The 25,671-nt window shown below is 44.6% G+C and overlaps 2 protein-coding genes and 1 long non-coding RNA gene across 18 annotated transcripts in view; 1 reads left to right on the top strand and 2 right to left on the bottom strand.

Moving 5' to 3' along the window:
* RECQL5 (RecQ like helicase 5) overlaps window positions 1-25,671 on the top strand; it is a 36,325-nt gene that overhangs the window by 1,695 nt on the left and 8,959 nt on the right. For all 13 annotated transcript variants that reach the window (XR_011975092.1, XR_011975091.1, XR_011975093.1 and 10 more), the window contains 6 exons: window positions 548-669; window positions 2,688-3,206; window positions 3,709-3,814; window positions 4,164-4,275; window positions 5,721-5,883; window positions 9,410-9,489. Coding sequence is in view for 9 of the 13 variants with exons in the window: in XM_072645700.1 (XP_072501801.1) it covers window positions 548-669; window positions 2,688-3,206; window positions 3,709-3,814; window positions 4,164-4,275; window positions 5,721-5,883; window positions 9,410-9,489 (1,102 nt within the window). In the remaining 4 variants the exon portion in view is untranslated. The remainder of the gene's footprint in view (window positions 1-547; window positions 670-2,687; window positions 3,207-3,708; window positions 3,815-4,163; window positions 4,276-5,720; window positions 5,884-9,409; window positions 9,490-25,671) is intronic.
* Window positions 12,763-14,482, bottom strand: LOC140528158 (uncharacterized). The gene is made up of 2 exons (XR_011975095.1): window positions 14,058-14,482; window positions 12,763-13,480 (listed from the first exon to the last, which is right to left on the bottom strand). It is a non-coding gene; the product is annotated as an uncharacterized lncRNA (long non-coding RNA).
* SMIM5 (small integral membrane protein 5) lies at window positions 16,985-24,993 on the bottom strand. Of its 4 annotated transcripts, none has more exons than XM_072645715.1 (3): window positions 24,306-24,993; window positions 18,730-18,880; window positions 16,985-17,660 (listed from the first exon to the last, which is right to left on the bottom strand). In XM_072645715.1, the coding sequence occupies exons 2-3, from the start codon at window positions 18,854-18,856 to the stop codon at window positions 17,551-17,553; spliced, it is 237 nt and encodes a 78-aa protein (XP_072501816.1). In that variant the 5' UTR covers window positions 18,857-18,880; window positions 24,306-24,993; the 3' UTR covers window positions 16,985-17,550. The 4 variants fall into 4 exon arrangements, with proteins under 4 accessions (XP_072501816.1, XP_072501815.1, XP_072501814.1 ...); XM_072645714.1 differs by having other exon boundaries at window positions 18,730-18,875; window positions 24,316-24,991; XM_072645713.1 differs by having other exon boundaries at window positions 24,316-24,988.

Genomic DNA, 25,671 nt, shown 5'->3' with positions numbered 1-25,671 from the left:
TAACTTTTGAAATGATGTAAGATGGATATCGTGAGTTAAGTGCAAAGCTAAGCAGAATTATTAATATAGAAGCATTTAGAAATGGCTGCCACCCCAGAGGAAACATCACAGTTGGGCATCCCCATGCCAACCCTGCCCAATCCTCTTTTGCCCTAGTTTTTTTTTTTTACTTTAATGGATGTTCTATCCAACCATCCACAGCCCAGTTTGTTTGGACTTTTCTGTTTTAGTGTCTGTCAGTATCAGAAAGGTTAAGGGGTTACAACCTCTCACAGCCTAGGTTTGCTTATCTGTAAGAGGGAGATAGTAATATTTGCTCAATCTTCGAAGAGTTATCTTAAAAAAACCCAACTTACTACTACTTCCAAATGAGATATGTGATGGACAGCAACATGTAGACCCTAAAGTGGCTGTATAATTGTCAGCTATTACTCTTGTTGCATGTGAAAATGTTCAGTGGTGCCAGACCAGAGGATCTCCCGATCCTGTCCTCAAGGAGTTCTCTTCCCCAAATGATAAAAAGGGTAAAAGACTATTGTTTTCACAGGTGAAAAGGATGTGTTCGTGTGCATGCCCACAGGGGCAGGGAAATCCTTATGCTACCAGCTTCCTGCATTGTTGACAGCAGGTATCACCATTGTGATCTCTCCTCTTATTGCCCTGATTCAGGTGAGACTTGGTGGTAGTGGAGGAATGAAACCCAAAAAAGGGGAAGATTGTCCAGGTGGAAGTTTCATTTCCTTTTTTTGGTTTTTCCCTTCTTGTTTTCTCTGATTTGCCTGTCTTGCTTTCTGTATTAGTAGTTATCAGTTTTTACAGACCAAGGAGTCAACTACAGTTTGTACAGCTGGTGTATCATGAAACTTAGATGTGTCATGAAGGTATCTTTGGTATATTTCAACAATGTTATATTTCCCTGTTCTCCATACTCAGTTTTTGAACAGGCAAATGAGGTACTAATGATCATGATAAAGAGGAAAAAGAATGCTTGGGATGGGTTAGAGATAGGGAGAATGGGTGGAAAAAACCTTTGGTGTTGTCAGGATCCTGGTAAGGTCATAGGTGTGTCACGGAAAAAAAGAAATTAGAAAATGCTGGCTTAGGATCGTCTTCATCTGTTTGAATGTTTTAACTGTTCACAACTCAAATGGGCTAATTAGGGCAGTTTACCTTCAATTTCCCTTCTTGAGGAACTTTTCCTCCTTTAGAAGACCGAAGATGAAACATACTTTTCACCTCTTGGCAGTGAAATGATACACTAGAGGGACAGAACAAAATATACATCTCCAACATGGCCACGTTTTGGTTTGTTTTGTTTGTGTTTGTTCCAAGGCAAGGGAAAGTGACTTAGTACACTGATAGTAAGAGACATGAAGAAAAAGAGCATCAATAAAACATTTTTAAAAAATGGATAGGTGGGGGTGGAGGAGAAGGGCAAAACGAGATATAAATAAGGTAATTTTTTGTTCGGTCGTTTTTGTGTCCAACTCTTTAGGGTTTTCTTGGCAAAGATGCAAGAGTGATTTGCTATTTCCTTCTTCAGCTCATTTTACAAATGAGGAAACTGAGGCAAACATGACTTGCCCAGGGTCATATAGTAAGTGTCTGAGACCAGATTTGAACTCAAGGAGATGAGTCAGGTGACTGCGCAGCTGATAGAGTAGTGGGCCTAGAGTCAAGAAGACTCATCTTTATGAGTTCAGTTCCTGTCTCAGACACTTAGTAGCTTAGTAGATCCTGGGCAAATAACTTAACTCTGTTTTCCTGAATTTCTGTAAAATGATCTGGAGAGAGCCATGGCAAACCACTCCAATATCTTTGTCAAGAAAACCCCAAACAGGGTCATGAAGAGTCAGACACAACTGAAAAAAATGAACTGAATTTTATAACTAACTACTTTTTTTTTTTAAGCCACTGGTTGCAACAGAAATTGTCTCCTAAACAATCCATTTCCATGTTTTGTGGATCTTGAAATGATTATGTTCATGATTAAATTCACAGTAAAAAAAAAAATTCAGAGAGAAAAAGAATTCTCCCTCCTACTTGAGAGTTCCCATTTTCATGTATGGAGAATAGATATGGTAGAAGGGTGGCAACATGAGACCATATTGAACTCCATGTATGGAACTAAGAGTGTCTTTTATTTCTCCTTAGCCTTCTCTTAGCTCACTTTCCAGTTTTGTTTGAATATGTAGTAGTGGTACACTGAGCTGGGATCCTCTGCTTGGTCTAGGATGCTGGAAGGAGGCATTTCAGTTAGATCTTAAAAAGCCTGAGCTTTCCTGTCTTCTGTTTACATGTGGCATGGTCCATCTGGGATGGAGAGAAGTCTCTGCCTAGCATGGGTGAGCCCATGTAGCTTTGTGCTGTTCTTTCACCCCACTCAACCCTTGACCTTTCCCTACAGCTTTACTTCTTGAGTTTTTCTCCCATTTTGATCTTGGTCACCTTAGAAAGGGCATCAGGACATCAATGCCATAAAAGTAATGTTTTTTCTCCCTTTACAAAATTTGAATCATGAGCACAGCCAATTGAGTATATTAGTGGTAGGAGGGGAAACTTGTACCCTTTCATAAAGTAAAGGTGTCTCATAAACTGAAAGAGCTGATTAGAGCTGGAGAATACTCTTGGGGATTCATGTGAGTTATTGAGTCCTAAGAGCAGAATTTGCCTTTCTCTTTATTCAGGACCAGGTAGACCACTTGTTGGCCCTGAAAGTGCATGTATGCTCTCTGAACTCCAAATTATCTGCTCAGGAGAGAAAGAAAATTATAACGGACCTGGAGAAAGAAAAGCCACAGACTAAGCTATTATATATCACTCCTGAAATGGCAGCCTCTGCTTCCTTTCAACCCATTCTGAACTCATTGGTATCTCGACACCTTCTCTCCTACCTGGTGGTAGATGAGGCTCATTGTGTCTCCCAATGGGGACATGACTTCCGACCTGATTATCTCCGACTGGGCACTCTGAGGAAACAAATACCCCATGCCCCTTGTGTAGCTTTGACAGCCACAGCTACCCAGCAAGTTCAGGAGGATGTGGTCACTGCCCTGAAGTTGCGACAGCCAGTTGCCATCTTCAAGACACCCTGTTTCCGGGCCAACCTCTTCTATGATGTACAGTTCAAGGACCTGCTTGGTGATCCCTATGGAAACCTCAAGGACTTCTCCCTGAAGGCACTTGGGCAGAAAAACAACACAGGGGTAAATGATTCTTAACAGGATAAAGGGAAACTACCAGATCTTTGGAAGATTGCCTATAGGTCTTGCACTCTGGATTCCACAGATGAAAATTGATTTCCTAAGGCTGTTTTTCCTTTTTAGCTTTCTTGGCTGGCAGGAGCAAAGCTTCTTAAAACCTTATAGAATGCATGAATTTTTGTTTTCTAGAGTTTTCCTTTATTCTTGTTTTCTTTATTCTAGATTCTCCCTTGAAGGGTGAAATACTAGACCCTACTGCTTTGTGGGAACTTTCAAAATCTGAATGATGAGAAAGAATGGGATGGTGAAATTAGAAGGCTTAGGTTCACCTTTTTTTTTCTCCTGTTGCATCCTAAATCAGAATGGCCTCTGCTAACATCGATTGCTTGCTTACACATATAGCCTTGAAAAGATTGTAGGAACTATCAAGGGAAAAAGCCTATGGCAGCCATGGTCATTTTATTCCTTTTAATGCTGATTACAGCTTGGTCTCTGTCTCATGCAGGCTTTTCCTGGCTGTGGCATAGTGTACTGTAGGACGCGAGAGGCCTGTGAACAGGTGGCGACAGAGCTCAGCTCCAGGGGTATAAAAGCCAAAGCTTATCATGCAGGTACAGGGGGCCACAGATCAATCTTTTGCATTTTCAGAACCCCCTTAATGGAACTCACCTGGTCCTCCCTGCCTTCTGGTAGTCATGTCATATGTTATCTTTTTGCCTTCAGAAAAAGCCAGAGAACTGGGCTTAAAAGTCTCAGACGGAAGGAACTGGGGCTAAAGTAAGGTTTAAAATGAGATCTGTGGGTATGATTTTCATAGTCTCCTCTGTGTCCCTTATCATAGCAACTGGTTAATATTTCAGAATCCCTGGGACACTCACAGGGACAGGAATCTCAAATAGCACCCGAAGAACTTTGTGCTCCTTCTTTCAGAGCTCTCACTTTCCTTTGATCCTTCTGCAGGGCTCAAGGCTGAAGACAGAATGTTAGTGCAAAATGAGTGGATGGAGGAGAAGGTTCCTGTCATTGTTGCAACTATCAGTTTTGGGATGGGAGTGGACAAAGCAAATGTCAGGTGGGTAGTTATTCTGGCTTAAATGGCTGAGTGAGTCCTATGGGTCTGTCCAAGGGCTGGCCATGTAGTATCTTACCAAAGGGAGCTGGTTGGTGTTCTCCCTCTAGTGTCAGAAAGAGGTGCAGCTCCTTGGGGAGTTCAGAGGGGTCTGTTTTTTTCCACTGCGCTGCTTGAAGTACTGTATTGTGGTTGAATAAAGAAGGCAGGACTTCTCGATCACCAGGGAAGGGGTAGAACACTGAGCCCAATGTAACTAAGCTTGAATACCGTGTGCTCTCTTACATGACTCTTCCCCTCACATACCACCCACTCTTTGTGGATACTTTTCTACTAAATAACTAGACACGCAGGCAGTTAGTAGATGTTGGTGGCATTAAGTAATTGAGGTAGTTGGGAGTAAAGAACTTACAATTTTCTCTTTACTATTTCCTGATCATCCAGAGAGTTATAGGGTAAATGTTAGCTTTCTTAAGTCTACATTTGAAAATAGTTCTTAATACTTGATTCCCAGCCATGAACCTCAGTACTGGGAAACATTTTGGACTGAAGGTTAAAGGGGATTAGTATCTTGACTTTGTTCCCACATGTATACTGACGTTGTTAAAGTTCCCTGATGAATAGCTCTTATGGACTTCAGGTTAGGCTGCTATATGGCATTGAAACCTACTGATAGGTACAGGTACCTATTCTCTCCTTGCACCAAGACCCTTACCCCCTCTTGTATGACATTCACCCTCCTTTCCTATCTGTCAGCCTCAGGATTGATGAGAGAGACTTGCAGTGTTGGGAATAGTCAGCAAGCATTTATTAACTATTTACCAATCCAAGCACTGTGCTAAGCCCTAGGAATACAAAGAAAAAGCAAAAACACAGTCCTCACCCTTAAGGAGCTTCTGTTCTAATGGGGGAGACAGCACACAAACAACTACATTCAAGATTTATAGTGTTAACTACATGTAGAATAATCTTCGAGGGAAGGTGCGGACAGTGGGGAGGACCGTTGGGAGAGGGCTCCTGCAGAAGCTAGGGTTTGAGCTGGGTCTTGAGTCCTGAAAGAAACCACAAGGGACAGCATTCCAAGTGTGGAGGTCACAGCCAGTGCCAAAGTGCAAAGTGGCGAGGGGTTGTCATGTTCAAAGAATAGCTAGTATGCTGGTGTAGCTGTATTAGAAAGGTCATGGAGAAGAACAAAATATAATATACTGGAAAGACAGGAAGGACCTGGGTTGTGAAGGGTTCTAAATACCAAACAGAGCGTTTTATATTTTATGCTATGAGTAAGAAGAAGGCACACGATCCAGCCAGTGCTTTAGGAAAGCCAGGGTAGCAGCTGAGAGGAGGGTTGATTGGAATGAGGAGAGACTTGAAGCAGGGAGAACAATTACAAATTCGGGTCACCCCTCCTCTCAGCTCTTCATTTCTCCATTTTACTCTGGGTCCTGCAGATTTGTTGCCCACTGGAATATTGCCAAGTCAATGGCTGGGTATTACCAAGAGTCTGGACGAGCTGGGAGGGATGGACAGCCTTCTTGGTGCCGCCTCTATTACTCCAGGAATGATCGGGATCAAGTCAGCTTTCTGATAAAGAAGGAGATCTCAAAACTGCAGGTGAGGCTTGGATAGCAGTTGCTCAAATTTTCTGTCCTTTTCCTAGTCTGAGCCTTTCTATCTCTGTGTGTCTCTCTTTCTCTTGAAATTCATTTATTTACCTCAAGGGTCAGACATTATTTCTACAAAAATTTTAAGTCACAGTGTAAGGTAACATTTGAACAAATGATTCCTTTGCATCACCTAAAACAAAACAAAACTATTCCTTAATGAATTCGTTCATTTCATATGTGTGTGTGTGTGTGTGTGTGTGTGTGTGTATATACACACATATATATGTATACCTATGTATGTATATGTATGTACATATATTCTTTAACATCTTTTACATTTACAATACTAAGAATACACTTAAAATGAAAAAAAAAAAAAGACTAGATCTGTCTGTCTTGCCCAGATTGGAAATACAGGAGCCATTCACAGGTCTAAACCCACTTTAGTTTGCACAGAAGCTCTGACCCACTCCTCTGACCCCATTTCTGATCTGGATTGGTTCTCCCCTCATTATGCAGGTTGGTATGTAAGCCACCCTTCCTTCTGGGTGTTCATCATATTAATTAATGTTTAACTTAGTGCACACACCTGACCAACCCTTGTCCACTTATATAATCTAGAAAAGAAAATGAACACTCATAGAGATTTACTGGTTTCACATGATATTTGAAATCCTCAATAACCTAATAACTTTCTTAATAGAGCAAAACATTGAGGAGGTATGGGGAAATTATTGCTCTGTCCTTAAAAAGACCCCAAGGTGACAGCTATTGTCCAACAGCAAACTTGACATTCTGCATCTTTGATAAATTACCTTGTCTATAACTGATCTTTGACAACTTCCCTGTTACAGCCTGCAATAGAGTATTGATTCCATAATTAAGCAGCAAGAATTTGTGATCATTTCTATTTCTTGAACTGTGTTACTTTGGAATGATGTTTACCTTTGGAATGTTGTGTAACTAAGTCTTCTGACTTAACTCCTGGCCTTGAAGATTGCAACTCGGGCAGATTACAGTATTGGCCACGGAAGTTAATCTTTTCCCCCTTCCAAACTTTCCAGAGAAGGCAGTTTCTCAAAACTACATTCAATTTCAGTAGTATTGTTTGCCTGGTTATGTAGTAACCCTGGCTCAAATTTCCTATAAGGCAAGAATTTTATGATCTTATACAGCTTGATTCTTTGCTTTTTCATTTGGTTGGTGGTTTTGAAGAATTTGTTAAGATTCAAGAGTGTTCAAGGAGTTCCTTTAGAATCAGACTCTGATGAGCATTGTATTTCAGAAGTTTTAAAAATTAATTCCTTAGCCTCTTCTGTTGCAAATTCAAAGAATTTACTTTCAACCCTTGAAATGCTTCTATAAGTTTCTTGATATTTTTCTGCTTAAAAAAGAGACGAACCAGAAATTCATAGCACAGAGCTCTAAGATTCAGTAGATCCACCTTTTCATTATTCATCCTGCCTTCAGTCCTCTCAGGAAGTAGATAGTCAAGTGTACCCCAAAGAATAGTCCTAGGTGATGGAAGATACACTGATCTGCCCAAGGCGTCAATCTTCAGCTCTCTGATCTGAACCAAGTAGCTAGTTCTCCAGTTTAATGTCCAGGTGAGTCATGTTTTTCAAGTGACAGTATAATAAAGCCTCTTCAGTATTGATTAAGCACTTAATGTGTGTCAGGCATTGTGCTAAGCCCTGAGAATATAAATGCAAGCAAAAATAAAGATATGGAGCTTATGGGAGAACATAACGCATAAAAGGAAGCTGAAAATCTGGTAGGAAAGGAAGGGGTGAGCAGGTGTAGTGGAGGGAGAACCAAGAATGGAGCTCAGGGAAGAATAAAGAAGTGAATAGAACTGGCCTGGGCCCTTCCAAATGGAGGTTCTGATGGGTCAGAGAAAGGGACTGCAGAGACAATGTCATCTTCCATGGCAAGGTCACTTCATTGAAGGGGACCTCAAAAGCCATCTGGTCCAACCTGTATACTACATGCCCCCCAACAGTTGGACTTCCAGCTTTGCCACTACCTCCTGAGCCATCCACATTGCTTAGGATGAGTTGAATTTATCTTTCTGTAACTTTCACCCCTAATGCTTAGTTCTGCTTTCTCTGGTGTAAAGAACACATCTTTCTTCCGTGTGGTGACTTTATAGATAACATATATTTAAAGACATCTGAGTCAGGAAGACTCATCTTTCACAATTGAAATCTGGTCTCAGACACTAACTAACTGTGTGACCCTGGGCAAATCACTTACCCCTATGTGCCTCAGTTACTCATCTGTAAAACGAGCCGGGGAAGGACATGGCAAATCACTCCAGAATCTCTGCCAAGGAAACCCCAAATGGGATTGTGGAGAGTTGTATATGAATAAAAAATGACAACAAATCCTGTTCTACCTTCTTCCTATCATACTTGAATTTTATCTTCTGTTCTAATCATTCCCATTTTCTTTTTATGGCATGGTCTACAGGCCCTTTACCATGTTAGGTTCCCCTCCTCTGGACACTCTACTTTCCAAAATATGGAACAAAAAACTGACCATGCTGTTCTAGAACAGGCCAGGTGGGGCTGTCACCTCCTGGGTCCTGGATATTAGGCCTATCTTAATATAGCCTGAGATCTCATTTGCTTATTTTTTCATGCTATTAAATTGCATCCTGTTTAATGAGGCTCATTATTCCCTTCTGTTGAATTTTTTTGATACTGACAGTATCCAGCATGTTTTTATTCCTTCTAGTTTTCTGTCATCTTCAAATTTTATAAGTATACAATCTCTGCCTTCATCTAAGTTATTGATCAATGTTAAATAACAGTACCAAGGACAGTTCTCTGGGGCATGTCACTAGAAGAGACCTCCCTCCAGGATTTGACATTAATGACTTTTCTTTGGGTTTGTTAACCAAAAAGTTCCAAATTCATTTAACTGTGCTATCATCCGGTCAAGTTCTCTTTAGTTTGTTCACAGGTTAGCTTAAGAAATACGTTGTCAGATATCTTTTTGAAATCTATATTTACAACATTCCCATGGTCCTGCCAGTCTGATGACTTAAAATAGGCTTGGTCAGTGTGGCGTGAATTGTTTTTGATGTAGCCAACGTGGTCGTTGGTGATTATGGCTTCCTTTTCTAAACCTGCTCAGACTGTACCTTTCATGAGGCATTCTAAAGCTTTGCCAAGGATCTTAGTTTATAGTTTGTAGAGTCTGTTCTCTTCCCTTTCATGAAAAGAGTAGAGTACAAAAGTTATAGAAAGATTACGGAGTCATCTAATGTTTTTGAAGTGGTTAATAATCATACTTTATTTCATGAATAATTGAAAGTATTAGAATGGACTAAGACAAACATGACCATTAAAAGTAGTCAGCTTTGGGAAGAATTTTGTACATTTCCATGTCAGTTTGTCTTAATACTGTGTTTGAAAGCCTCTGGGTCCATTCCTGCCTTGTACACCCGCATCAGGCAGGTGGATAGATGGCAGAACTTGCAGTGGGCTAGGAAGATGTTTTGCTTCAATGGCCTTTGATTACTCTAGGAAAAGAGAGGGAACAAGGACTCTGATAAAGCCAGCATGACAGCCTTCGAGGCCCTGGTGGACTTCTGTGAGAAGCTGGGGTAAGTATCGCTTCTTGTTTGGAACTGAATGAAATGTTGGTTTGAGTATGTTCCTTCCCCTAGAGTAAGTAATGTTAACGTTAAGAGGTCAGAAAAAGCAACTCTGCTCCATCAGGGTGGATGGACTTCAGCAGGAGGGCAGTTCTGCTTCTCCCCAGTCTGCCTTTGGGCAGCTTTTTCAGTGGAAAAGAGAGTACAGCAGGGCACAGTCCCTCAAAACTCGACCTAGTGGTAATTGGCCCAGCCTGTAGTAGGAAAACCATTCATATCTTAATTCACTGGCCCATCTCTTCCTGATTCAGTCCTGTGTGATGTGATCATCTCTAAGCAGAGCCGTTGTGTTTATTATATGGCACTGGGTCACCTTCTCTGTCTTTATTCAAGGACGACAGCTACTTTAAGACCCAAATGATCCTCAGCACCTTACCCAACTCATCTCTTGGGTTGGTAGTGATTTAGTTTGGGGAAATTGACTGTTACAACAGAGAAGCAAATTAACTTTTTCAATTCAAATTAATTTGAAATCATCATTTTTTTGAACACCTTTTTTCAAAAAGCCACTGTGTTAAGTGCTGAGGGTGATATGGGAGATGAAAAAACATTCTCTTCTACCCTCACAGACCTTACAATTTTAGTTTCATGCAAAACTCTCTGAGGGAGGAATCTCTTCTGTCTGATGGGCTTCATGGAAAATGTTCCATTTGAAGTGGTGCAGGAAGGATGGATAGGATTTAGACAGATGGGAATTGGGAAACAGGCCCTTTCTCCATTCAGATAAATGATGTGGATGCTAGAAAGTATGGATTGTATTTTGAGAATAAGGAGTAGGGTTGGTAAAGGGAGTAGTAGAAGTTAACGAAGGTTAGAGCCAAATTGTGGAGGGTCTTGAAGACAATAGGCAAAAGTAGCAGGAGAGTAATGTGGTAAAAGCTGCTTCTTAGGAAGCTTCATCAGGCAACAGTGTTGGGAGGATTGGGCAGAGGAGCCACAGAGATGAGGGAGGCCAGGGTAAAGGGTGACTGCCTCAGGAGCTAGCCAAGGGTGGTGGCAATGGGAACAGAAAGGAGGGAAAGTGTATGTATGACTCACTGATATGACTCACAGCCACTTACCATCGTGGGGATGGGATGGGGCAGGGCCCAAGAGAGGGAGGAATCTGGGGGCTACAGTTCAGACTGGGTCTGCATAGGGCATGGATTACTGCTCAAGAAAGGCACTAAAAGGGTGGTGGAAGGCAGGGCTGGGCCTCTTCTTTAGAACTGTGTTATGGAAACTAGAGCTGATTTCATGTAAAATGTGTATTTTGGACAATTTCGTTAACAGAGGTATGTAAAAAGATTGGGGAAAGGAGATGCTGGAAGCAAGAAGGCCAGCTAGGGGGCTGCTGCAGTGGTCTTGAAACAATCACAAGAGGCTATATTAGCCAGGCAGTGGGGATGGAAAGCACAGGATATTTGTAACTAGTCATTTCAAGTCCCCCAGGGGCTCTTGTCTTCCCCTCTCCCTCCTCTGTTCTTGCCCTTATTACTCTCTGATCTTCTGTAATGAGAAGGCGGCTCCAGACTGAAGTAATTTACTTCTCCATAATTTGACATTGCCAGATTATGAGCCACACCCAGCAGGCAGGACTAGTGGCTGGAGTTCAGTAACTGCTCTTGCCCACAGCTAGTGTTGTCCTGTGGCCTCAGTGCCAGGGATTGTGGGGAGCTGCTAAACTGGGTCTTTTGAGGCTCTCTGGGAAAGGCTTTCATTTCTGCTGAGGGATGAAAGAGCCAAGTGTTCTTGCTAATTGTCAAACCCGCTTTGGGCTTTGGTCACTGCTTCCTAGAAATAACTCTGGATGCTTCTCTGGGTGGGGTGGGGGGGGGCATATTCTCCATAGGGATTCCACATGATGTCAGCTCCTTGCCACAAACACGGAGGCCATACAGAAGGGGCTGCCCAGAGAGCCTGCAGCTGTGCTTCTTTTGTGGAGTTGGGGACACACTGGTCCTCTAACTGCCTTTGGCATATTCCTCTCCTTGCCTCACTGGGCATGTCTGTCTATGGACTCTTTTCTCGCTGCAATTCCACACCCCCCCACATCTGTCCCCCCTCCCGGATTTCATCTCTGAATTTCTTGCCCATCTTGTCCCTGGGAGGAAGCTCCTGGTCTGAAAAGAACTGAGTCTGGCCTAGGACTCCAAGGGTCAGAGGGGGATCACTCTTGGCCCCATGTGTCCTGAGTAGCTCTCTGGAGTTAGGAGAAGCCTTCTTTGGTTAAACAATATACAGTGTGAAGGAAAAAATGTTTTATAAACATCTGTGTTTCCTAAAAGCCCATCCCACTTTTAAGCTGAAATTGCTTTGGCTGCTTCTTAAAAAAAAAAAATCCTTTAAAAGGGAACTTTTGGGACAGAGATATTGGTGGTTATATGAAAAAATGAATGGTGTGGGAAGCAGTTAGGTAGAGCAGGGATGCATTAAGCACATCACAGGAGACAATACACAGAATGAGTATAAATGCATGATAATAAATTTCTTTTACTGTTTTATCAGGGCATAATTTTTTTCATTTCTTCATTTAACCAAGAAGCAAGCAACTGTTTTCCTTTTATAGGGATATGCTCTTACTGTTTTTATATCACTATTATTTTTAGAGAGATATTAATATCACGTTATTATTTTTAGATAGGTATTGGCCATGAATATAGTTTCTCGGTTTATGTTATTTCTCACCTATTTATTCAGGAGAAAATTTCTGGATTGGAATTATTATAATGTGATGATGGGTTGAGCATTTGCTTTTAAAAATACTAAACAAATTTAAATATCTGTTCTCTGAAAAAAAGACTCACTGGACTCTGGACACCTAGAAAAAAGAATCAGTTGATATATGTTAAAAATGATGAGCATCTTTCTGCTATGGTGGCCTTCATGGTTAGAGTTGCATAGGGGAAATAGGAATCCGTAAGTGGCAGCTCAAGCCTTAGAGATGTGCTAAGAGAGGAGGTGGAGTCTCAGGGTGGAGACTGGAATGGAGACAACTGATGGTTTTCTTCTGTCTTTTTCTAACTCTAGGCTGCAGATGTAGAAACATTGATTTTTCATGATGGGGCCTTTTATTTGATATCATTGTAATGAACGATGAATTTGGGTTGGGATTGGATTTTTAGCTCTTAATTGACTTGGACTACAGGGAGTGAGGACCTCGTAGCACTATCCCTGTATTGACTTTGTGAGAGAAACTTCCTCAGGCATTTGTGGCTGTAAAGAAAACTAAACTCTCCGGACTTGAAGAATTTAAAGGGATTAGTTTTATTTGTTTTATTTTTGCCCCCCAACTATCCCTATCTTCAACTTTTGGGCTTAGCCCTTCAGAGGCACCAGCAAAACTAGTCTGAAACAGGAGGAACATGGCTAGTTTGGCAGGCCAGGGTGAAAGAGTTTTGCTAGATGTGATTTTTCCCACAGTTCTTTTTCTCTTCCCTGATCCTCTTTCCACATCTCTGGCACTGAAGAACTTATCCTGGAACAGGAGAACCTAAGGCTACAGGAGGGACCCCCACGGGACATGGAAATTTGTCTCAGAATGGTCTCCACTCTCCATTTTGTCTAGCCCTCCAAAAATGATCTCTGCAATTTGTGTTAGTCTAGAATCTTCCCAGGACCTCCTGTGGAGGTCATTGACCAGAGAGCTTGGCTTTGGGCAGATGTGATGGCTTCCTGGAGGGGAATTGGTGGGATTGGCAGACTAGTTTCCTCTCCCGTCTCTTCCCATCCAAGTTAAATCTCTTGGTCTTCTTGAGGAGCAGGTTTGGGAGTCATACCTGAGCAGCAGCAGTTGAAAAAAACCGCAAAGAAGAAGAGAACGATAATTGTGGCATAGAACAAGCACATCACCATCAGGGGCTCGAAGGTCCAGGGATCTTTTAGGTTCTTTATTTTGGACAATTTGTCCACTGCCTGGATGAATTCTTCTGTGATATTTTTGACAGGTATCTCCATTTACCTGGAAGAGAAAGCATAGGTGGGTGGGTAGAAGATAATCTGTGGCAAAGAACATGGCTTCTGTACCTCTCTTACTGTAAGGTAGATTTAGTATTAGCCTATTTGGATCATTGGACATGACAGCAGGCAGCTGAGGAAGTGTTTGTTAATACTGAAAGCTGGGAATAGCTTAAAACAGACTGTGTCCTTCTACCTCTGTTCTAGCCCCACCTCCTTGTCTTGAACAGAAATGGAAGTAGACGCCCCAGCCCTAACTCCTTTCTTGAGTTCTTCCCAGCTGAAGCCCAAGTGCCACTGTGTGCCTTTCACCCCATACAATTCCTGGTCTAGTTGCCAGGTCACATGGAGGATTTTTCGGGGATGTGTCTAGGGGACAAAGACTGAGGCATTACCTTCAGAACCATCTTCCTGGGACTAAGGTCTAAATGAAGATTCCCATAAGGTGGCTAGAGGAGTAAGAAGTAAGTAAGGAGTAAGCACTCCCTACCACGGAGCCCATTGGGAAGGGAACTGATAGGCACAGGGTTGGGAACTGGAAAACTGGCTGCTTTTGTCAGCGAAAATGGAGTAATTGTTACCTAATTCTTTTGTCGCCGTTGTGTGCTCTGTCCCCACCACCTACGGCAAAGTGGAATGGTTAGTCTAGACCTCCAGCCACTGCACGGATAAGCTGTTCCGAAACGTGTGGAGACAGTAGGTGGAAAACGCTGGTATCTCTAGTCAGTGCTAGAAAGCAGAACCGGACCCTTCCATAACCACTTCCTCACCATTGTCACCAAGGTGACAAGGCAGGACTGGGCATGGCTGCCTGGCAACAACACTTTCCCTTTGACCTTCCACATTCACCCCTCAGGTTGCATGCTACCCCTTTATGACATCTCTTTTTCCCCCTTCACATTCATTTTAAACAAATCGCTTCTATGTGACATTAGAGGTGAAGGGAAGACCACCCTGTACAGGAGGATTTCCCCCAATTAACATGCTCTATGGAGATAGCCTGAATCCTTACCTGATGATGACTGTCTAGGTGATCTAGAGGACTTGCTTTAGAGCACAGCAGAAGCCTGGGGCCAGTTCTGCCCAAGCCTTTGAAAATGTCCTTTAAGTACTAGGGTGAATGATTAACTAGAAACCTGGCCAGTTCCTCCTGGTACTAGTTTCCAGGGGAAGAAAGGTTTCTTATCACAACAGAAGCCTTATGCCTCATTTTTCTGGGTGAGACCACATTTCCTCAACGGCCTCTGCTTTCTCCCAAGATAAGTCCCCATGTCTCTGTAATGATGTGATAGAGTAAATGAAGAGAACTGGACCAGGGACCAGGGACATCTACTCAGGTTAGAGTATGGCCGTTAAGAACATTCTGGGCGTTACCCCTTCACTGAACATCATCTGGGATTAATCCTTGATATGTTTGCAGCTTGTTGTCCTTTGCTTTTTGTCGAGGGTAGGTTCTCAGGGTTATTGCCCTGTCCTTGTTTTCCATGTTCATATTTCCTTTAAAAAAAAAATTCATTTACCTGCTTTCCCAGAATTCAAAAAAGAATTCACTGATAGTTTCAGTGGCTTGATAGGTTGCTACCGTGTTGGCTCAAACCAAATTCATTAACCTTGGTGCAATTTAATGAACCTGGAGCTCTTTCCAAGCCTTGTGAAATGTGACAGACAGCCAGGGCATCGCCTTTACGAATAACCAAGTGAGCAGTCTTCGTTTGCCTAAAGGTAGAGTGGGAGACATCTGCCTGTAACCAAGGTCCCGTGTGGGCAGGACTCTTATTTCCAGTATTTGGGAAGAGGTGGTTAACAGCCCTACAAGTCAGACTAGTTTCAGCAGTAGAGGTTCATTTGACTATCCTGACAGGAAGAAACAGTCCTGGTGCTGAGGAAGGACTCATGTGTGGCAATATTTAGGGCAGCAATATTAGAGAAAATCCAAGATGAGATTGATTCAAATGTCACCACCACCATCACCTTTTATTGCTTTTCCCTGCTCTTTTTGTAGAAGATAGGATTCCCTCCCTATGTAGCCTACCTGTGCTGTTTTCTTTTTGAGAAGGAAGCAACCTTTACCCTTTTCAATCCTACCCATTCGTGTGTGTGTGTGTGTGTGTGTGTGTGTGTGTGTGTGTGTGTGTGTGTGTGTGTGTGTTGACTTTGATCAAGATGATGAAACCAGATCCTGGGCCTGGCCTTCAAGTTGGAATCCCATAATTGGAATGAAGTGTGGGCCTTGGGATTAGGAGGATGAGCCTGTCTATATCTTCAGGTGTGGTGAATTTAGCAGTCAATTCAGAAAATATTACTATACCCCTCCTTCCTCCAAGTACACAGTTGTCTGTAGCTTTTATTGCCAAACCCTGTTGAATTCTTGTACTGCTTTTAAAATTTTTATGGGGCTGCCAGGGGGGAAGGGGTAGGGAAATGCTTGTGTAAGATGGAAATAGTTCCTCCCATTGTCTTTAGCCCCAACCTGTCCAACCAGTGCATGAAAATCAGGAAGTGAAACCGGCAAACAATGCCTGCCCTTCCTGGCCTGGTGAGCTCGGCCAGGTTCATGGACTAGACAGGCAGTGCAGACAGGAGGCAGAGCTCTGTGGGGTCAAGTCTTCATTCTTAGGTAGCCAGAAGAGTGACTAGGAGGCACAGAAAAGGAACAGAACTAGAAATACTTTCTGTTCGATGGCTCTGGGTAATTACTGACTTAGGAGAATGAGAAATCACAATGACAATGTTGCTCTTGGCAGCCCCGCCATTTGTGGAAACTCGTTCCTCCTTCCACTCCATTCCTGGATTTATATCTCTTTTCACTTGAAAAGATCCCTTGGAACAGGAACCAAAAATTAACTGGGGTGAGGGGCAAAGCAGTTCTGAAACTGGCTTCTAGCTGAGGGCCAAAGCAGGGGAGGGGGACAGGAGCAGGAAGAAGCCATCAAAACTTCCCTTCATCTCTCAAGTTTGGGAAAGATTGTGATTGAGGGAAAATAGGAGATGAGCAGGAGAAGCTTCCATAGAGAAGCTGGTTCCGGCCTAATGCCTCTGATCCACCCTTTGTCTTCTCTAGCGATTGTTGCTTTAACAAATAGTTTGTTACATTGGGACATTTGGCTTTGATGCAGCAGGCAGTCAGACTAATTCCCCACAAAGTACATTCCCCTGAAAACATTTGAACAAAACCACTCCATGGAATGATTATGACTATCGATAATTTTCCACTTTGGATTTGCCATTCATTAACAAAAAGGACATATACTTTAATAATTCGGTGACTATCTTCTGTTGTATATGACCTGTGTTTTGCTGCCTTTTTACTGTTTAACAGATTTCTCCACATTTATTCATTCCAACTCTCTGCCTTAGTCTCCATCAGCTCTTTTCATTACTCTATAAGTCATTTCTATTTGGGCAACCTTCATGAGCATTTGCATAGGAGAGGGATAGAGAAGGCAGGTACCAGTCACTCCCTTGAGGCCCGTTACCCTTCTTCCCTACTAATAAACCAGCCCCAAACTCCAGGTAACTGGTACTTTAATGGCACTTTTACTTGGAAAGGAAAAAAAAGCACATTCTAGAATAAAGGATCAATACATTTTCTCATTCACATGGGTTTTGGGACATAATAATTATCATACAGTCTGGCTTTTTCTTTGGCATAGATTAGTTTAGTCCTGTTATGGCAACTGGCTAAGAATGAGATTGCCCTTCTCAAGGGCCTGGGAACAGGCCTCATTCCCTTTTTTTGTGGTAAGGCACAGACCAAGAAAGAAATCAAGACAGTTTGTCCGTAGTCTCTAGCACAATCGGCTTATCTTTGGCATCTCTTGTTCACCAAAAGGTTCATCTGAGCCTCCTGGCTCTCTACTTTTCACATCAGGCCTCAGTTCCCAGTATCTAGGCACTTTCTCAGAGCTGGGACTAGGGCTGGCCGCAGCCTGTCCTGTTCCAGGTTCTCCCAGAAAACAAGATCTCTCCATCTGTACCCTGTCTTGAATGCTGTGCACGTCAGGGCCATGGCTAGAATCCCTTGGCAAGGTTTGGCAGCCTTCTCTCTGGCTTTCCCTGTCCTCATCCTGTCTTTCATGATGGTGTCATGGGCTGGACTTGAATCTTCCGGCTTCTCTGGTCAGGGCAGCAGCATTGAGTACAGCAGCAACTGCAGGCTATTGCCAATAGCAGCAGCACAGTAGCTAGGATAGAGGGACAGCAGGAAGGGAGAAAAGAAGAAATATGTATTAATTGATTTTTCTGAAAAGAGAAACCAGGGGAGATTGGCCAAGTCCCAAATCATCCCAAGTCACCTGGAAGGAAAGTAAACTTTAGGGAGTCACCCTAGGGCAAGGGAAAGGCAGGGAGTTTGACTGTCTGGTTCAAGGTCCTTGGAGCCTGGCCAGGCCAGAGTTCTCTGGCTCCTAAGGAACATTTCTTTGACACATTCATTCAGTTCACATAGCTCACATTGTGAGTTGTGAGGCATAGCTCACATTTGATAGGGCATACAGACCTCTGTTTATGAGTTCCCTGGTCCTAGAGAAGCTTCCAGGGTGGGTGTTGCCTCTCCTCAAGGGTCTGGGTGAGATGTCATAAGAGTGGCACAGTGGATAGAGCATTGGGCTGGGAGTCAGGAAGATCTGAGTTCAAATGTGTCCTCAGATTCTTGATACTGTGTGACCCGGGGCAAATCACTCAACCTCTGTTTGCTTCCATTTCCTCAACTATAGAATAGGGATGATAATAGCACCTACCTCAATGAATTGTTGTGAGGATCAAATGATAATATTTGTAAAGCATTTAGCCCAGTGCCTGGCACACAATAGGCTCTGCAAATTCCCATTTCCTCCCCTGCTTTCTGATTTCCCAGATGTAGGTTGGAGAATCTAATAAAGTTAGTTCCAGGTCTGTCCTCTGTTAACTCTCCTGCTACCTCCTTTCCTCCTCTCCTGTACCCTGACCTCTTTCCTTAGAGCTGTCTCCCTACTCCTGACCTTTGCCCCAAACTACCACTCCTCTACTGCTGGCAGACTGACCACCTTCCTACTGCTTTATTATCAAGTTCAAGTTTTCCCTGAACTAACTTCAATTCTGAAGTAGCCCTGAAAGAAATCCCTTTGCAACCTCCACCCTCAAATCCACCCTTGGTAGAGAATAGAAATTTGCCACCCTGAGGCTAGTCCATCAGCTCTGCCCATTGCTGGCTATCAGCTTCCCAATCCCACAAGGAGATCTGGATGCAGAATAAACCTAAGTCCCCCAACTTACCAATGAAGAACAGAATGACAGAGAAGGCTACAATCTCAACAGGCTCAGCCTGAGGCAGCTGCTGTAACTTAAGAAGGAGCTTCTGGCCCATTGACTGCATCTCCTGCAGGAAGTTCTGGGTTGCCATGCTGTACCTTCCTTCGGGGCTGTACTGAGAAAGACAGAGGCTGGATTGAGTTAGCTCAGTGCCTCCATACCACTCAGAAGCACCAGAGAGCCTGCCTTCTATCCACTCTCCACATCGGACTGCCCCATATCTCACTCACAAAACAAGTTTGTCAGGTCTCAACCATCCTTTTCCTCCTGGGTCACATGGGAGTTGATGGGACACTTACCTGCTTGGCTCAACCCCTCCCTGGCTGGAAGTTCCAGTCCCTTTCTCTCCCCACAATGATCTGTGTATAGCATTCCCTTTTCCATTTCCAAAGGTTTACTTCTAGGGGAAGAATTCCACTCCTACTCTACTAAGGGGAGCCCAGAGTGATGGGATTGGTTGATGAGGATAAACGTCAGCCTGTGATGCTGAAGCAACCTCATAGTTGTTCAAGGATGTGGGTGTGTTTGTAACCACAGGTCACAAAGTGGGCACTACTGTGGCATTCCTTTGTTTCCAGACACCGCTTCTACAGGCCTCTGACTGGCAGAACCACACTTTAGCATCCTAGTATTAGCTGCACTGGGTGGCTCCCCTTGGTCCCATTAGTGGAGTCAGAGTGGAATTATTTCCCCAGAAATAAACCATTGGAAGTGAACAAGGGAATTCTGCACATGGATCATTAAATTGGAATTCATTCCTGGGAGCAATGGGGAGAGAAAGGATACAGATCTCCCAAGAATGCTCTTTTAGGCCTTCTCTTAGTGTTGACCCTCTGGTGAAGAGTGATTAAGCCTTTGGAGAAAAACTAAGGCAGGCCCATGACTGAGTACCTGGGCCAAAATGACTGCCCAGCCTTCCAGCAGCTCTCAACTCTTCTGTTCTCATTGCTGAGAACCCCTCTGCCACCTACCCTGTGCCCTCACAAGGAGAGGGAATGGATGATATCTTATCCTTCTAGCTACCACAAAGAGGTCTTCTATCTTGGGATTGAGGTTTGAACGCCAGTGTTTCAAGCCTCAGTTACAGGGGCTGATTTGACCACTGCCTGTCCGCCCTTCTTGTCTGACTTGGAGGAAACACACCCTTAGATAAACAGCTGCTTATCCTCTCCCAAGCCCTACCGGCTGAGGCTCATTCTTGTTCATAATGGCCTCTAGGAGCCTGGGGCAATCTCCATGGCCCAGCCAGAAAGCTGAATAAAGTCTGTGGGAAGATATTTTCCTTGGTTAGGAGACCAGTGCCACCCTGTTGGGAGCCTGGGAACAGAGCTTCATCTCCATTCAGTGCCCTCCTCAGACCCATTACACCAAAGGATGTGCTCTAATCCAAGAAGGAGAACAGGCAGGGAGCACTTGGTGAGAGGAGCCAGCACCAAGCAGTTTCTTTGGCCTATCTTGTTTCTGCTTGGCACAGGATTGGAGTAGGATTGTGGCTTTGAGATGCTTCTTGTCTGATGCCACTCCCTCAGCCCTGCTTCCTCATAGTTGATTAAGTTTACTTGTTTTTGTTGTTTGTCTCCAAGAACCTTCATCCTAGGATCCTTAGCTTTGAATTAGCTAGGTATAATCTGACTGCCCACCTTTCACCTTTGCCATACCGTATGATGAATCCCCTCTAGCCTTGCTCATGCTTTTTCTCTCTAGGTTGCCAGTTCCTGGAGAGGTGATCATTATCCTTGCTTTTGAATATGTTCAGAAATACCTTTTAAATATCTAGATTGCTGTGCCAAGAAACTTGCACCTTGGGCAATAGGAGGAATTCTGTATGGATGACAGCTTGCTCTAGAGGGCTCCCTCTGTGGTCAGCATTGCTCAAGAGCTTGAGGGTATAAGGCACCCAGATCCCTTACCTCACTGTGCAATAAGACTACAACTTATTTTCTTAAAGCAGAGTTGAAGATTGGCCTCCCAGGTCCTTCTGAGTATGTAACTTTCTCTCCCTGCCTCCTGCCTTGGCATAGAGTCAGTCCCCTTTCTCTCTAAAGATACAAAGTAGGAAGTTTCAAACAGTCACTGATTAGGGCTAATATCTGCTCAAGGGACTGACTGGCTCATGGCCAAGTAGATTCAGCTGCCATGGCAATGCTGAAAATCAGTGGGAAATTGTAGCAGCCATTATTTCCAAGAAAGTTGAAGGAGTCCAACTAGGGACCTTTGCTTCGTTCTTCTCCTGAAAGAAAGAGGGCCTCCAAGTAGATATTAGAGAATGTGTGTGCATGCATATGTGCATGCATGTGTGTCTGTGCCCGCCCTTGTGGCCTGTCTTTTGTAGCAGGTTATTTAAAGAGCAGTTACTAATGCTCCTGGCCTGTGGTTGCACCAGTAAAACAAGCAGCTGTCAGGTGACTGTCATCTGTGGTATGTGCTCAGACCAGTGCTTCTCATTGAGCCCCTAAGTATTCCCAGCTGCTAGCACAACTGCCAGAATTAGTTGTTTCAGGCCTCCCTCTCTCTTTGTCTGTCTGTCTGTCTCTCTCTCTCTCTCTCTGTCTCTGTGTCTGTGTCTGTGTCTGTGTCTGTGTCTCTGTCTCTCTCTCTCTCTCTCTCTCTCTCTCTCTCTCTCTCTCTCTCTCTCTCTCTCCCCCTCTCTCCCTCTCCCCCTCTCTCCCTCTCCCCCTCCCTCTCCCTCTCTCCCTTTCTCCTTCTCCCTCTCTCTCTATCAGATCTCTCCCTCTTTCTCTCTGTCAGATCTCTCTCTCTGTCCCTCTGTCTCTCTCTCTCTGTCAGATCTCTCCCTCTTTCTCTCTGTCGGATCTCTCTGTCTCTGTCCCTCTGTCTCTCTCTCTGTCCCTCTGTCTCTCTCTCTCTCCCTCTCTCTCTATCAGATCTCTCCCTCTCTCTCTCTGTCAGATCTCTCCGTCTCTCTCCCTCTATCTCTCTCTCTCTCCCTCTCTCTCTTTCTCTGTCAGATCTCTCTCTCTGTGTCTCTGTCTCTCCCTCTCTGTCTCTCTCTCTGTGTCTCTCATGTCCTGCAGCTTTGGAAGAAAGTACATACCGGTTCCCAAGGACCCTGCATTTCTCTTAATTTCTTTGGTCTCAGCATCTTCAGACTCTCTATACTGGTCACAAATATACTTAAGCTGGAGAAAATGAAGGAGCAAAAAGGCCAAGTCACTTGAGAGGTGAGTTTCTATGAAGCTCCCAGTCCTGCCTTGAGACAAGTGGTGGCCTTTCCTGCCCCTTAGGTGTTCCCATTCTGCTCAGCTTCCTACAGTCATCTGTCTTCCATTTCCCTTAACTTTCAGACCAGTGCACCCCTAGCTGGAATGGTAAGCAAGGGATGGAGAGTCAGGGAAGCAGAGAGACGGCCCCCAGGGCAGCATCTCTTCCTGGCACAGGTGCCTTGGGAGGAAGCTTGGGGACATCTGGTGGGACCAGGTAGCCCACTGCTCTGTCCACCAGCTTCCTGCTTTCTCATTTTCCTGCTCTGCCAGCCTGAGCACTCAAGGCCAAACCCAAACCCAAAAGACTCCATGTATGTATGTGAGAGACTGAGTACTCAAAGCCATTAGGCTAGCTCTGTTATTATTGCTGCTGTGGAAAGTGTAGATTCCTGGCATGTCCTGGAATAGTCTCCATTGCCTACTGCCTGACTGTACCTTGGGAATAGGAAGGTGATACTAGAATCCTCATCTGTTCCTACTCCTTTGCTCCCATAGTCTTTCAGGAGTGGGGAGAGACATTTCCTGCCATCTCTACTCCTGGAAAATCAGGAGCTGCTCCCTTCCCACAGCTAAGGAGTAAGGGCTTTGTCTTAGAGCTGTTCTGGAGACAGAGCTGAGCTGCGTGTCCCGATGGTTCTCTTGGAGTAGGCTTTGACAGGCAGGAACCCACCCCTGTGCAGGGAATTCAGAACCCCTCAGGGAGGATGTTCCATTAACGGTTTCCCTATGGTGGTATCTTGGTGAAGAGGCACTCAGGGTGGAGAGAGAGATACGGCTTTTTTCTCTTCTGTACCCCGTGTCCCTTCCTGTCAGGCTTCCTGAAACCCTGGCTGAGCCTCTGTTTTCCTCAGTTGGCCACGTGGTTCCCATTGCTGCAGGAGTTTTCTTCTTAACTGCTAGTGGAAGAAACCTTGGCTAAATCCCACTCCCTCAGCAGTGCCAAGAACACTCGGCCTCTTCCTTGGTCTCCACTTTTCCCTAGTTGTTTTCGTTTTTCTTTCTTATTGGAAAACAGCTCTGTGTCTTTGGAGGGAAAAGGAACCAGAAGAGAGAGACTTAGATTTAAGGTTAAGGCCGGGAGTGGGAGAGAGACACAGAGAGAGAGAGAGAGAGAGACACAGAGAGAGAGAGAGAGAGAGAGAGATAGAGTGTGTGTGTGTGTGTGTGTCTGTGTGCATGTGCATGCATTTCTAGGCTTGGGGAGGATGCAGCCTTTACTCCTTAGGGCTCATAGCCAAGAGATTTGCTCCCAGATTTGCTCTGTGTTGCCCGAAACTACATCACAAGCTCCCGCTATACTACAGCTATACAATCTGCCTTGTCCAGGCTGTTCCTAAGGCTCCTTCCTTTTCTTCCCCAGCCTTGTCCTAGATACTGGTCACTTCTTGTTCCTGAGTGAAGCCAACAGAGATAACCAAGTCTTTCAATGATCATCCAAAACTGAAGGGGGAGAATGAAGTAGGGAAGTGGTGCCCCCAGTGGGGCACCCAGAATGAGAAAGTAGGCCTGGCAGTAAGCCAAAAAGTTGGATTTCTCTCCCAAACACCATTCCTCTGAGGCATTACAGTGCTGGTTGTGGGAGGAGGGAAAAGGCTGGATGGTGCTCTTGCTGCCAAAATAAGAGTGGAAGAACGGCTGGGCACCGAAAGCAGAGTTGGCTTCCTGGGGAGCTCACCTGGTGAATATCAGCTCTTGAGCCCAAGCTCAGAGTCTGGCTACTTGGGGAGAGTGAAAGGAAGGGCTCTGGTTTGATCAAGGCACTTTGGGTCTTTAGAAAGGGGGTTGCTTTAGCAATCAAATAGGTTGTTCCATTCCACATTTTCCAACTGGAACTACTTAACACGCTACTGATACTGAACTTTCCTAAATATTAGAGAAGCTGCAGCTGACTTGCAGACATTCTCTTAGGAGCCATATGCCAGCTGAGGCCTGCAGCACCTCAGCACTTGCTCCTGTCTGCAGCTCAGCAAAGCAAAGTGGGGCCTGCAGCATGGAGGCTTCACCCCCCCACCCCCCCCCCCCCCGCAAACAATGCTTCAGGCTTTTTATTTTCTCCCGGCCCACTACTCAAGATATTAACCAAAAAAAGGAGGAAGCTAAGCCTTGGGAGCTGGGGCCATCCATGGAACTACGTGAAGGGTCTAGAATGTCCCTGTGGCATTGATCCTCAACAGACTTTGGCAGCCCCCTGTACTCTGCCTCTCTGAAGGGCACCTTGTCACTCCCCCAGCCTGCAGCCAGCACCACCGAACTCATGACTCTGTGTTGCAGCTGCCTCTACCCAGTATGACTTTGAGGACTGAGAAGCTTGCCTACCCAGCCTTACCCCAGGAGAGTCCCCAGCTCCCGCCTCCAGACTCCTTTCTGCTGGCTCGTCTTCACCTCATCTTGCCCGTCTCTGGCTTCTCTCTCCCAGCTCCACTTTGCTCAGATCCAGTCTGAGGAGCTCTTTGCTACTGCTGACAACCAGCTGCTCTCTCTGCCTTGGCTTTTTTGTTGTTGGTTGTCCAGGAGATGTGAAGTTTCAGATTACAGGGGAAGGGGGAGGGAAGGAGGCAGAGCCAGCTGGTGGTGGCTACTCCCCCAGCGCAGGCATTTCACACTTGCTGGGAACTTGTCTTACAGCTTGGGAAAAATAATTTGGATTTTATATTTCATTTACTTGGATCCGCAGCTTGTCTGGGTGGGGGGAGAGGGGCCAGAAGAAAGGAAGGGGAGAAGGACTCCCTGTCTTCTCCTTTACCATGTCCCTTGCCCACTTTGTGGTGAGCTGTTCTTGGCTCTAGCTGGGCCTGCCCATTTCGGGATGTTGCCTTGAACTGCTTTGCTCCGATTAGATCAAGGCAGTTCCTAGAATTCTCTAGCTAAAGACAACCCAAGGGATTTCACCTAAGTTTGGGGGTGGGGAAAGAAATAAGCCACCAAGGCAACAGGCTCCTCCTGGGAATGGGTTTTAGTTCTCCACCTTTTGCCAGACCCCCTTCTTCCTCCCTTCTTTCCCCATCTTACCCCCTTCCCTTTTAGGCCACTCTTTTAGGAAAGTAAGAGAGTTGGGGGGGAGGGGGTGTACGCAGATCTCTCAGACCACCCAGGCTGAATCTGTTTTCTTGTTTTTCTAAAGCAGTTTATCTTCACAGATCCCTACGAAAAACTTCCTTTTAGCCCTTCTGATGACTCAGGATTAAAAGACATGAATGAAAATCTGGATGACATAACCTCTACATTTTCATCTAACCCTAAGATTATTCAAATGGGAAAATAGAGCTGTTAGTAATGTTGTTTCAGAAGGTTCCTCCAGTGAGACAGAAATGGGTAGTTTCCTCAGAAGCTTGACTGGGAACAGCAGCTTACCATAGTGTGTAACCACATTAATAGAGGGATTAGTGTCCAGGAGAGGCCTTTCTGTTTGGTTTTATCAGATCAGGCCTAGAATCCTTAGTGGCTTCTCCAGGCTGCCAGTGACCTCTTCTTATCCCTACCTCTGAAAGACAAGCAAAAAAACCCCCACTTTTTGTGGATTGTTTTTTTTTCCAGGGTCTAAGCAGGCTAAGGAAATTTCCATTGTATCTGGTGGGGCCCACTGCCCCACATTCCTGTCTCCTTGTCCTCATCACCCACCCCCAGTCTCAAGGGTGAGGACTTTTGAACTGAGTGGATGGAGCCTTTTGACATTTGGCTGTCA

The sequence above is a fragment of the Notamacropus eugenii genome, chromosome 2 (genome assembly GCF_028372415.1).
Source record: "Notamacropus eugenii isolate mMacEug1 chromosome 2, mMacEug1.pri_v2, whole genome shotgun sequence".
Taxonomy (NCBI): domain Eukaryota; kingdom Metazoa; phylum Chordata; class Mammalia; order Diprotodontia; family Macropodidae; genus Notamacropus; species Notamacropus eugenii.
Note: the sequence above shows the minus strand (reverse complement) of the source record. Positions and strands in the feature narration are given on the sequence as shown.

Bases quoted from the DNA above. Each gene is read 5' to 3' on its own strand.
- SMIM5 (XM_072645715.1), bottom strand. From the start codon at position 18,856: ATGGCAACCCAGAACTTCCTGCAGGAGATGCAGTCAATGGGCCAGAAG. The intron at 17,661-18,729 runs GTAAGTTGGGGG...CCTCTATCCTAG, and splicing joins TGTCATTCTGTTCTTCATTG to CTACTGTGCTGCTGCTATTG.